Genomic DNA, 12,169 nt, shown 5'->3' on the forward strand with positions numbered 1-12,169 from the left:
CAGCATTTTCTTCAGTTTCAAAAACTGTGTCCCCATGAGTGGACACTTGGTAAGGCTTTATTATAAAAAGACAGTATTACACACTGTTGTCTGTTTCTTTCATATTTCAATAACTGTGTTAAAAACTCCGTTAAAGATCTGTGTTAAAACAGTTATTAGAGGGCGCCCGGGTGACTCGGTTGGTTAAGCATCTGCCTTTGGCTCAGGTCATGAGCCCAGGGTCCTGGGATAGAGCCCCACCTTGGGCTTCCTGTTCATCAGGGAGTCTGCTTCTCCCTCTGGGCCTTCCCCCTCTTGTGTTCTCTCTCTCTCAAATAAGTAAATAAAATCTTAAAAAAAAAAAAACCAAACCAGTTATTAAAATTGAAGAGTATCGCATTACACTGATTATTTTGAAGCAATAACAATTTCCAATTAAATGGAATTCATCTTCCTCATAAAATATTAACATATCCATTAAGATAATGCAATGTCAGATGAACCAGTACCTATTTCTTCACTATTATTCATATCAGTAGAGCTTTTTTAAAAAATTTTTATTTAAATTCAATTAATTAACATATAATGTATTATTAGTTTCAGAGGTAGAGGTCAGTGATTCATCAGTCATACAACACCCAGTGCTCATTACATCACGTGCCCTCCTTAATGTCCATCACCCGGTTACCCCATCCCTCCACCACCCTCCCCTCCAGCAACCCTCAGTTTGTTTCCTATGATAAGAGTTTCTTGTGGTTTGTCTCCCCCTGTGATTTTATCTTGTTTTTTCCTCCCTTCCCCTATTTGTTTCTTAAATTCCACATATGAGTGAGATCATATGATAATTACTTTTCTGTGATTCATATGATAATTACTTATCTCACTTAGCATGATACCCTCTGTTGCCATCCACGTCATTGTAAATGGCAAGATTTCATCTTTTTTTTTTTTTTTAAGATTTTATTTATTTATTTGACAGAGAGAGATCACAAGTAGGCAGAGAGGCAGGCAGAGAGAGAGAGGAGGAAGCAGGCTCCCTGCTGAGCAGAGAGCCCGATACGGGACTCGATCCCAGGTCCCTGAGATCATGACCTGAGCCGAAGGCAGCGGCTTAACCCACTGAGCCACCCAGGTGCCCCAAGATTTCATCTTTTTGATGGCTGAGTAGTATTCCATCATATATATGAACCACGTCTTCTTTATCCATTTATCTATTGATGGACATCTGGGCTCTTTTCATAATTTGGCTATTGTGGACATTGTTGCTATTGCTGTGGACATTGGGATGTAGGTGCCCCTTTGGATCTTACATTTGTATCTTTGGGATAAATCCCTAGTATAATTGCTCAGTCACAGGGTTGCTGTATTTTCAACTTTAAGGAACCTCCATACTGTTTTCCAGAGTGGCTACACCAGTTTGCATCCCTACCAACAGTGTAAACAGTCTAGTAGGGTTGCTCTTTCCCCTCATCCTCACCAGCACCTGTCCTTTCCTGACCTGTTAATTTTAGCCCTTGTGACTGGTGTAAGGTGGTATCTCATTTTGATTTTGATCACTTCCTGATGCCAAGTGATGTTCAGCATTTTTTCATGTTTCTGTTAGCCATTTATATGTCTTCTTTGGAGAAATGTCTGTTCATGTCTTCTGCCCTTTTCTTGAGTGGATTATATGGGTTTTGAGTTTGTTAAGTTCTTTATACATTTTTGGATACGAAGCATTTACAAATATCTTCTCCAATTCTGTCCGTTGTCTTTTGGTTTTGTTGACAGTTTCCTTTCTTGTGCAAAAGATTTTTGTCTCGAAGTCTCAGTAGTTCTTTTTTCTTTTTTTTAAGATTTTATTTATTTATTTGAGAGAGAGAGATCACAAGTAGGCAGAGAGGTGGAAGCAGGCTCCCCACTGAACAGAGAGCCTGATGCAGGCCTCGATCCCAGGACCCTGAGCCAAAGCCAGAGGCTTAACCCACTGAGTCACCCAGGCGCCCTCAGTAGTTCATTTTTGCTTTTGTTTCTCTTGCTTTGGAGACGTGTGTAGTAAGAAGTTACAGCATCAGAGGTCGAAGAGGTTGCTGCCTGTGTTCTCTAGGATTTTGATGGCGTCCTGTCTTACATTTAGGTCCTTCATCCATTTTGAAAATAGGAACAATATCTTGTTCTTATTTTTGTGTGTGCTGTAAGGAAATGGTCTAGTCTCATTCTTCTGCATGTAGCTGTCTAACACCATTTGTTGAAGACACTGTCCTTTTTCTTTTGGATGTTTTTTCTGTTTTGTTGAAGATTAGTTGACCATAGAATTGAGGGTCCATTTCTGGGCTCCTTAATCTGTTTCACTGATCTGTGTGTCTGTTTTTGTGCCAGATTATAGATTTGTGTTAGAGCTTGAAGTCTGGAATTGTGATGCCACCAGTTTTGGTTTTACTTTTCAATATTCCTTTGGCTATTCGGGGTCTTTTCTGGTTCCATACAAATTTTAGGATTATTTGTTGCAGCTTTGTGAAAAAAGTTGATGGTATTTTGATAGAGATTGGATTTAATGTATGGATTGCTCTAGGTAGCATAGACATTTTAACATTTCTTCTTCCAGTCCTTAAGCAGGGAATGTTTGTCCATTTATTTTTGTCTTCCTCAATTTCTTTCATGAGTACTTTATAGTTTTCTGAGTACAGATTCTTTGTGTCTTTGGTTAGTGTCTTTGTGTGTTTTGTTTATTCCTAGGCATCTTAAAATTTGGGGTGCAATTATGAATGGGATGGACTCCTTAATTTCTCTTTCTTCTGTCTCAGTGTATAGAAACACAACTGACTTCTTTGCTTTGATTTATATCCTGCCACATTGCTGAGTTCCTGTATGATTCTAGCAATTTCAGGGTGGAGTCTTTGGGTGTTCCACATAAAGTATCATGTCATCTGCTTAGGGTGAGAGTTTGACTACTTCTTTGCTGATTTGGGTGCTGTTTATTTCTTTTTGTTGTTTGATTGCTGAGGCTACGACTTCTAGTCCTATATTAAATAAGAGTGGTGAGAGTGAACATTCCTGCTGTGTTCCTGACCTTGGGGAAAAAACTCTCAGTTTTTCCCCATTGAGAATGATATTCACTGTGGACTTTTCATAGATGGCTTTTACAATATTGACATGTGTTCCCTCTAGCCATACACTGTAGAGTTTTAATCAAAAGAATGTTGTACTTTGTCAGATGCTTTTCCTGTATCTGTTGAAAGGATCATACAATTCTTGTCCTTTATTTTATTAATGTGGTATATCATGTTGATTGATTTGTGGATGCTGAACCACTGTTGCAGCCCAGGAATAAATCCCACTTGGTCATAGTGAATAATCCTTTTAACGTATTATTGGATTCTACCGGCTAATATCTTGGCAAGAATTTTTCATCCATGTTCATCAGAAACATTGGTCTATAATTTCTCCCTTTTGGTGGGGTCTTTGCCTGGTTTTGGGATCTAGGTAATGCTGGCCTCATAAAAAGAGTTTAGAAGTTTTCCTTCCATTTCTATTTTTTTGAAACACCTTCAGAAGAATAGGTATTCATTCTTCTTTACATGTTGGGTAGAATTCCTATGGGAAGCCATCTGGCCCTGGACTCTTGTTTCTTTGAAGATTTTTGGTTACTGCTTCAATTTCCTTGCTGGTTATGGGTCTGTTCAGATTTTCTATTTCTTTCTGTTTCAGTTTTGGTAATGTAAATGTCTCTAGGAATGCATCCATTTCTTCCAAATTGCCTAATTTGTCGGCATATAGTTGCTCATGATATGTTTTTAGAATTGTATTTCGTTGGCATTGGTTGTAATCTCTCTTTCATTCATGATTTTATTTATTTAGGTCCTTTCTCTTTTCTTTTTGATAAGTCTGGCCAGTGGTTTATCAATCTTATTTCTTTCAAAGAACCAGCTCCTAGTTTCGTTGATCTGTTCTAAGCTGGGGTGGCAGTCCTTATTTCAGACAAATTAGATTTTAAACCAAAGATTGTAATAAGAGATGAGGAAGGACACTGTATCATAATTAAAGGGTCTATCCAACAAGATCTAACAGTTGTAAATATTTATGCCCCTAATGTGGGAGCAGCCAATTATATAAATCAATTAACAACAAAATTAAAGAAACACATCGATAATAATACAGTAATAGTAGGGGACTTTAACACCCCCCACTCAACTGCAATGGGCAGATAGTCTAACAAATCAATGAGGAAATGGGGTTTGAATGACACATTGGACCAGATGGACATCACAGATATATTCAGAGCATTCCATCGTCTTTAAAGCGACAGAATACACATTCTTCTCGAGTGCACAGGGAACATTCTCCAGAGTAGATCCCGTACTGGGTCACAGCTCAGGTCTCAACTGGTATCAAAAGATTAGAATCATTCCCTGAATATTTTCAGACCACAATGCTTTGAACCTGGAACTCAATCACAGAGGAAACTTGGAAAGAACTCAAATACCTGGAAGCTAAAGAGCATCCTACTAAAGAATGAATGGGTCAACCAGGAAATTAAAGAAGAATTCAAAATTCAGGGAAGAAAATGAAAGTGAAAACACAACTGTTCAAAACCTTTGGGATGCAGCAAAGGGGGTCCTAGGAAGGAAGTACATAGCACTGTGAGCCTTTCTCAAGACACAAGAAAGGTCTCAAATATACAACCTAACCTTACACCTAAAGGAGCTGGAGAAGAACAGCAAATAAAGCCTAAACCCAGCAAGAGAGGTGATTTAATAAAGATCAGAGCAGAAATCAAGGAAATGGAAACCAAAAGAACAGTCAGTTGAGCTTCTGGCTCTTAGTTGCAGCTGGGGTGGTGATCTGGGTCTTGGGATCCCTTTGCCACCAGCCCTACAGAACGGGGTGCTCCATTCCTTTCCTTTGTACATAACCTCCTCTTGATGCTCCAAAAGTATTCATATGCAACTGTTACATAGGGCTTTTCTGTACAATGAGCAGCAGTTTCATTCCATATGGTACATGATGGGTAGTATTTTAAGAATTGACCGAATCTTTTTGTTTCTCTTTAAGTTTCCATTTGGATCACTGCGGAGCCTTGCCCTGGTTTCTACAGAAGACGAGTTTCAAAGGAAGAACATTTATGACTCATGCCACGAAAGCTATTTATAGATGGCTTCTTTCAGATTACGTCAAAGTCAGGTGAATTGCTTTATTGGATTCATACAGGAATTTGCTTCTGCAGAATACATAAAGTTCAAGTTATGAACCATTTTGTGTTTGGAAGTGAGACACTCTTTTTTATGCACAAGGCTGTCATTAATTTGTCATTCAGTTTCAACTCCTTAAATACCCATCGTGAACACAGCACCTTCCTGACCATAAAGTGTTAGTGAAGTTTTTACATCCTTAAATTTTTGTAATTTGGGTGAATTACAATGTATGCTAACAATGTTTTGTAAACAGAATTTTATTATTTTATTAAAATTTGAGATCAAGTGTATGATATACTAATAAGAGACTGAAATCTTATTTTAGAGTATTTGATCAAAGCAGATTACTATCGTAAATGAAAAAGATTCCTGAGGATTTTTTTTTCTAGTTATAAGAGGATAAGAAAAGTTAGAAGCATTTTTGTGATACCTACGGGATAAATTATTAGCCTTCAAAAGTTTACATCTGTATATTCCAAAAGTAGCTCAGAGGTAATTTGTTATTCTTCACATATAAATGTAAAAGAATGGAAGAGTTACCCTTAGTAATTATACTGCTTACCGCTTAAATAATGCTAACCATGTGCAGACATAGTCCTCACTTCTCAACATATGTTAACTCATCTTCATCTTGACTTCATGCTGTAGGTTCTGTTACGAATCCCGTTTTACAGGTGATCAAACTGAGACACATAGAGATTAGGTAATTTGCCTGTGATGGTCATAGGAAGAAACAAAGCTGGGATTTGGATGCAAGCGATCTGGCACCAGAGTCTGTGGCCTTAACCACCACTCCCTTTTGCTTTTTTAGAAGTACATTAGCATAATTTCCAGGAGAAAACTTACACTACATTTTGTAGAGAAGTCTTTTCACATCCTGATGGGAAACTCTGCTGTGGTTCAGTATGTGTGAGTGTTTGAGCGAGTTTATCTCAGGAGTGTTGGGGCAGACAAAAACATTGAGAAATACCATCATAAGAGTACTATGCACTTTGCTTAAAATCATACTTTATAGCTGTACACACTAAACCTTTTTATTATTATAACTACTGAGTCAAAAAATACCCAAAATGTCCCAAGAGATTCTAAGTTGCATAATCCATACAGTGAAAGAACTTTTGTGGCTGTTCCGTTCACAGACAGTCTCTTCGAGTTCAAAGAGTTTAAAAAATCTTGCCCTTAATTGTTTGTGTTGGCCTTTTTAAATATTTAGTAATATATCAGCAGACGACATGCTGTATACGGAGACAGATCTGGAAGAGAGCATGGACAAAATTGAAACCATCAACTTCCATGAAGTTAAAGAAGTTGCAGGAATCAAGTTTTGGTGTTACCACGCGGGCCACGTCCTCGGAGCTGCCATGTTCATGATTGAGATCGCGGGTGTGAAGGTACTCCCGCTCTTACAGCTTCGTCCCCAAGAGAAATCCGCGAGAGCTTTGTGCCCCAAAGTAACACTGAAGGAAATTCCCTAGGACTGCAAGGTGTCAAACACTGAACATAGGATAAAATTTATCCTATGATGCTTTTTCCTTTCATTTTTTTTTTTTTAAGATTTTATTTATTTATTTAACAGACAGAGATCACAAGCAGGCGGAGAGGCAGGCAGAGAGAGAGGAAAAAGCAGGCTCCCCGCTGAGCAGAGAGCCCGACGTGGGGCTCCATTGCAGGATCCTGGGACCATGACCCGAGCCAAAGGCAGAGGCTTTAACCCACTGAGCCACCCAGGCGCCCCTGCTTTTTCCTTTTAAATATCACAGTTCATACCCCCACAGTAAGACTTCCTGTATCAAAATTAGAAAGAGTAAAGTAAGCTTCTCAAAAGACAAAAGTTCCTTCACAGTGCCATAGGATTGATTCTCTCCAGGGTCCTTTAGAAAAATGATGAGGGCAGAGCTTTCTTTGTGGCTGTACTTGTTTTGTTTTCAACCCTCGTTGGGCATTCCTGTGGCCTTGGTGTTCTGGGATTCACCAAGAAGCCCCGGAAAGGGGCGGGGCGTTGCATGAGTGACAGGTGTTCATCAGAATCCTTGCCACCATCCTTGTAAAACGTAGATGGAGGACAGCACCAGCTTTTACGTCTGCTGCATGTTGGAGACACTTAGGGACCCTGTTTAAAAATACTCATCAAGGGGTGCCTAGGGGACTCAGTGGGTAAAGCCTCTGCCTTCGGCTCAGGTCATGATCCCAGGGTCCTAGGATCATGCCCCCGCATCGGGCTCTGCTCAGCGGGGACCCTGCTTCCCTCTCTGTCTCTGCCTGCCTCTGCCTACTCGTGATCTCTCTCTCTCTGTCAAATAAATGAATAAAATCTTAAAAAAAAAAATACTCATCAAATCAGACTCTGAGGGTATGGCCTTGGTCTTTTTTTCCTTCCTTTTTAAGTTTCCTAGGTGATTCCTCTGTGTAGGCAGAGCTGAGAGTCAATGCTCTGGAGTAATATTGCCTTGAATTGTTAGCAGCTGCTCATTGATTTGAACTGTTTACACATCCAGTTGTACTAAGTACTACTCAATCATTTATCCCTACCATTTGCTCAGAAGCACAAAAAATAAGCAGAGAGCCCAAATGCAGATCTGAACTCCCGTGTGAAATTTGATGCATACCCTGTGTTTTTCTCTTACGCTTTAGATGGTTTTTCCATATACCTCAGTAGATTTCTTTCCTCATCATGCCCTTTTTATCCCCGGTGTTCAGAGCACTTCTTGGGTTTATTAATGCACGGCTTGTCTGTGCTGGGTGCGTCTGGGAGTGTATCATTCCCCCAAGTTAGAGTGAATAATGGAAACACTGCACGGTTTGTGTAACTGAACTGAGATACATCTTGTATTTACACATAAATACTTTTAATCACACATAATTAAGTATTGCATCTAAATTTCATCAGTTGTAGGCTGTTTTTTCTACTGAACTTCACCTTTAGATTTTATGAGTTTAATGTCTTCACTAGTAAAACAAATCCTTCCAAAATCCTAACTGTCTAGCTTTTTTTCACAGCTTTTGTATACAGGTGATTTCTCAAGACAAGAAGACAGACACTTAATGGCAGCTGAAATTCCCAATATTAAACCTGATATTCTTATTATTGTAAGTATTTGTGCTGTTTGTTTTAATTAGTGTAATGGAAGCAGGATTTTTTCCAGTGGGGAAAAAATATGATACCATTTTCATAATACTAGTTATCAGATGTAAATGAACTAGTGTTTTTTAAAATTTATTTTTATTTATTTTTTAAGATTTTATTTGAGAGAGAGCAAGAGAAAGCACAAGCAGGGAGAGGGGTGAAGGGAGATGGAGAAGCAGGTTTCCTGCTGAGCAGGGAGCCTAATGCAGGGCTCGATCCCAGGACTCCACTGGGATCATGACCTGAGCCGAAGGCAGGCTCTTAACCAACTAAGCCACCCAGGCGCCCCTACTAGTATTTTTAATTTTTTTTTTCTTCTCTTAGCACAGCTCCACCTTCTTGCTATTTAATGTGTTAACTCTGGTCTCCTATCAGAGATGATAGGCCACCTCCTCTAAAGACTAAGTATTTTCATCTAAGAGAATTACCCCAAATTCATAGAACATCTTAAGGGGGTTATATAGAAATGGTGTGACCCCACTGCCTTTTCCATGGTCGCTGTCTTTCAGCTCATCGCCCCTGCTAACTTTCTATGTGTGTGTCGTCCAGCTGCCTGCTAGTTTGCAAGTCACTGCCCAGAGCTTTTGGTGAGGGGTAGGATGGCGGCTGATGAGAAACAAATTAAAATATGTGTATTGGTGACAGTGAGGTTAGGGATTAGGAGAGAGATCTTTTGGGCCTATGGTATATATATATATATGGTGTATATATACATATATATATGTATATATACACCAAATATATTTAGTAAGAAGGAAGAACTGTCTGTCTCTCCCTCACCACCTGTAACATCCCCCAATGGCCCAAGTATGAGAGACCCCAGCATATTGCTATCCCTAAGCAACACATAAAGGAATTCATTTTCACTCAGCTAATGGTACCCCACATATAAATTGATCTTAATTTAAGGGAAGTTTTGTGTTGCTTTTTTTAACCATCAGAAAAAAGTTATTTTCATTATATCTGGTACTTTAGAGCAGTACCTCTCAAATTTTGATGTTGCATATGAATCATCTGGTCATACCATTAAAATACAGAGTTGGATTCAGTAGGTCTGGGCTGGGGCCTAAGATTCAGCACGTCTAACAAGCTCCCGGGGACACCCATGCTGCTGGCCAGTGGGCCAGACCTAGTGAGGTTTAAGGGATATTCTTAAACAGAACTATTAGAAACAATATCTATTTGTGTTTTACAGGCTCTGGTTTATCAAAGATGGGAGAAATACCCCTTTTCCCATCCATGGAAAGCAAGATGGTTTAAAAAAGAATTATCTTGAACAGGGAAGATTCAGTTTTAAATTTTTTCCGGATTCCTCTTTCTAAAAATTTCTTACTGCGGAGGCAGATCTGAATTCTAACGTTTTTAGTTGCTCTTCTTTCCAGTTAGTATTATAGCAGTGTGTTCAGTAAATGGCATGTTAATGGACAAATGAGTCACTTTGTCGCTGCATCTTACTGATGTTTAACTTTCATATTCTTTGGGAGTTGTCATTCTCAGTCTCTTACTTCCAACGTGTCATTTAGGAATCTACTTATGGGACCCATATCCATGAGAAGCGTGAGGAGCGAGAAGCAAGATTCTGTAACACTGTCCACGACATTGTGAACAGAGGGGGCAGAGGTCTCATTCCCGTCTTTGCTCTTGGAAGGGCTCAGGAGCTGCTCTTGATTTTAGGTATGCCTTTTCCTTTTGCGGGGGCGATTCTCAGAATCTCGGACTGCTTTTCTATCAAGGTAGTTGCCTGGCCTCGGATAGGTCATTCTGCCTTTCTGGGCTTCATCTAAAAATATGTAATGCTATAAAAGCCCAGAGGAACAGTGACCCTTGGGCACCTCTACTGGGAATATAAGTGGTGCCCTTTTCTGGAAGTTGCCAACAGCCTTAGAACTCTGCAGTGAGCTGAGTCCTAAAAATATGTCACCCTTTGACCCAGCAGTACTGCCTGTGGGAATAAATGATACAAAGAAAATTTTATAAGTAAGGGTATTCATCATTTTAGTAGTTTTTTAAAAGATTTATTTATTTATTTATTTTAGAGAGGGAGAGAGACGGGTTGGGGGGCTGGGGCAGAGGGAGAAAATCTCAAGTAGACTCCACAGAGCGAGGAGCCCAATCCCGTGACCCATGAGGTCACGACCTGAGCCGAAACCAAGAGTCAGATGCTCATCTGAGCCACCTGGGAGCCCCCATCATTTTAGTATTTTTAAAGAACTATCATGCCAGTAAATATCACCTTGTAGGAAAAAAGTCTTATCACAGTTGAGTAATTGTATACTTTCACATAAGGTATCATTTGCACAAAAAAATTAGGGTTCAAAACAGTATATACTCCAGTCCTAGTTAAAAATACACAGATGGTGGTGCCTGGGTGGGTCAGTGGCTTAAGCCTCTGCCTTTGGCTCAGGTCATGACCTCAGGGTCCTGGGATCGAGCCCCGCATCGGGCTCTCTGCTCAGCGGGGAACCTGCTTCCTCCCTCTCTCTGCCTGCCTCTCTGCCTACTTGTGATCTCTGTCTGTCAAATAAATAAGTAAAATCTTTAAAAAAAAAAAAAAAAAACATACAGATGACTGGAAAGATGTTAAATCTGGACAGTGAGAAAGTAGATGATTTCTTTTTCCTGCTTTTCTCTATTTTCCAAATGCTTCAATGAGCATATGTAACTGTTTGTAACCAGAGGACAGTGGGTGTCGCTTTCTGCGTATATTTATACTTAATGATCCTTCTAACTAGAACATTCTGTGACGCTTTTTGTGGAAAGCACTCCCCTTAAAGACTGTGTTGGCAGCTTCAGTTTGAAGAGCTAGAAATGGTGACATCAAGCTCTTGCCCTCACCTCCATCTGTAGGATGATAAAGATAAGTCTGTCCCTATTACACTGGAAAGGAAAAATGGGGAGGATCATCTGTGATAGGACGTAGTAGGAGCAGCATTTCTGGCATCGCTAGCCAGTCCGGGTTTCTTTTTTTCTCACTGCACGTCAAACTCATCCTTAGAAGTGTTGAACTGATGGTGAGATCGAGCCGTGCGTGGGGCTCTGTGCTCAGTGGGGGACCTGCTTGAGATTCTCTCTCTCCTTCTCCCCCTCCCCTGGCTCCTACTCTCTTGAAAATAAATAAAATCTTTAAAATAAGCTAAATAGGGGTGCCTGGGTGGCTCAATCGTTAAGCACCTGCTTTGAGCTCAGGTCATGATCCCAGGGTCCTGGGATCAAGCCTGCTTCTCCCTGTCTCACTTCCCCCCTGCTTGTGTTCCCTCTCTCGCTGTGTCTCTCTCTGTGAAATAAATAAATAAAATCTTTTTAAAAATAAGGTAAATTAATAAATGAAAATTCTCCATAACAAAGTAATTTAAAGAACAGAGGAAACTGGGAAGGGGAAACCATGTTGTTACCATCACTGGTTGCCAGATTCAGCACATAAAAATATAGGACAGCCAGCTAAACTTGAATTTCAGATAAATAATATTTTAGCACAAGTGTCTCAAATATTTAATACATGTTCTTACCCTGAAAACCTTTTTTTCTTTTATGTAAAATTCAAGTTTAACTTGGCATTCAGCATTTTTCTCTGGCGAGTCTACCGTCAGGGCGTGTGTTCTGATTCCTTTTCTGAACCAGGACTGCTCTACTCGGTTGCTTATTCCTTTTCCCCTAAATTCTCCCTTTCGATGTAGCATAACGGACAGGATGGTCATTGGGACGAGTGGTTTCAAACCTCTTCTGTGTTCTAGCCATATGATCTTGAAGCCAAGTTATTTAACTTTTCTTTGACATTTGAAATTTTTCCATAAAAATACAAAAAAATATGAGAAGTGATATGACCTTGGGATGTAGTATGCATTGCAAGGTATTTGAGAAATACATGAAAGTGTATAGAAAACTTTGACACTATTAA

The 12,169-nt window shown here is 39.7% G+C and overlaps 1 protein-coding gene across 1 annotated transcript in view; it reads left to right on the plus strand.

Annotated features, from left to right (window-relative positions):
- Nucleotides 1–12,169, plus strand: part of CPSF3 (cleavage and polyadenylation specific factor 3) — a 45,224-nt gene that overhangs the window by 6,739 nt on the left and 26,316 nt on the right. The window contains exons 4-7 of the mRNA XM_059405126.1: nucleotides 5,011–5,139; nucleotides 6,364–6,541; nucleotides 8,148–8,237; nucleotides 9,798–9,948. Coding sequence (XP_059261109.1) covers nucleotides 5,011–5,139; nucleotides 6,364–6,541; nucleotides 8,148–8,237; nucleotides 9,798–9,948 — 548 coding nt within the window. The remainder of the gene's footprint in view (nucleotides 1–5,010; nucleotides 5,140–6,363; nucleotides 6,542–8,147; nucleotides 8,238–9,797; nucleotides 9,949–12,169) is intronic.

The sequence above is a fragment of the Mustela nigripes genome, chromosome 7, assembly GCF_022355385.1.
Source record: "Mustela nigripes isolate SB6536 chromosome 7, MUSNIG.SB6536, whole genome shotgun sequence".
In the NCBI taxonomy this organism is placed as follows: Eukaryota; Metazoa; Chordata; class Mammalia; order Carnivora; family Mustelidae; genus Mustela; species Mustela nigripes.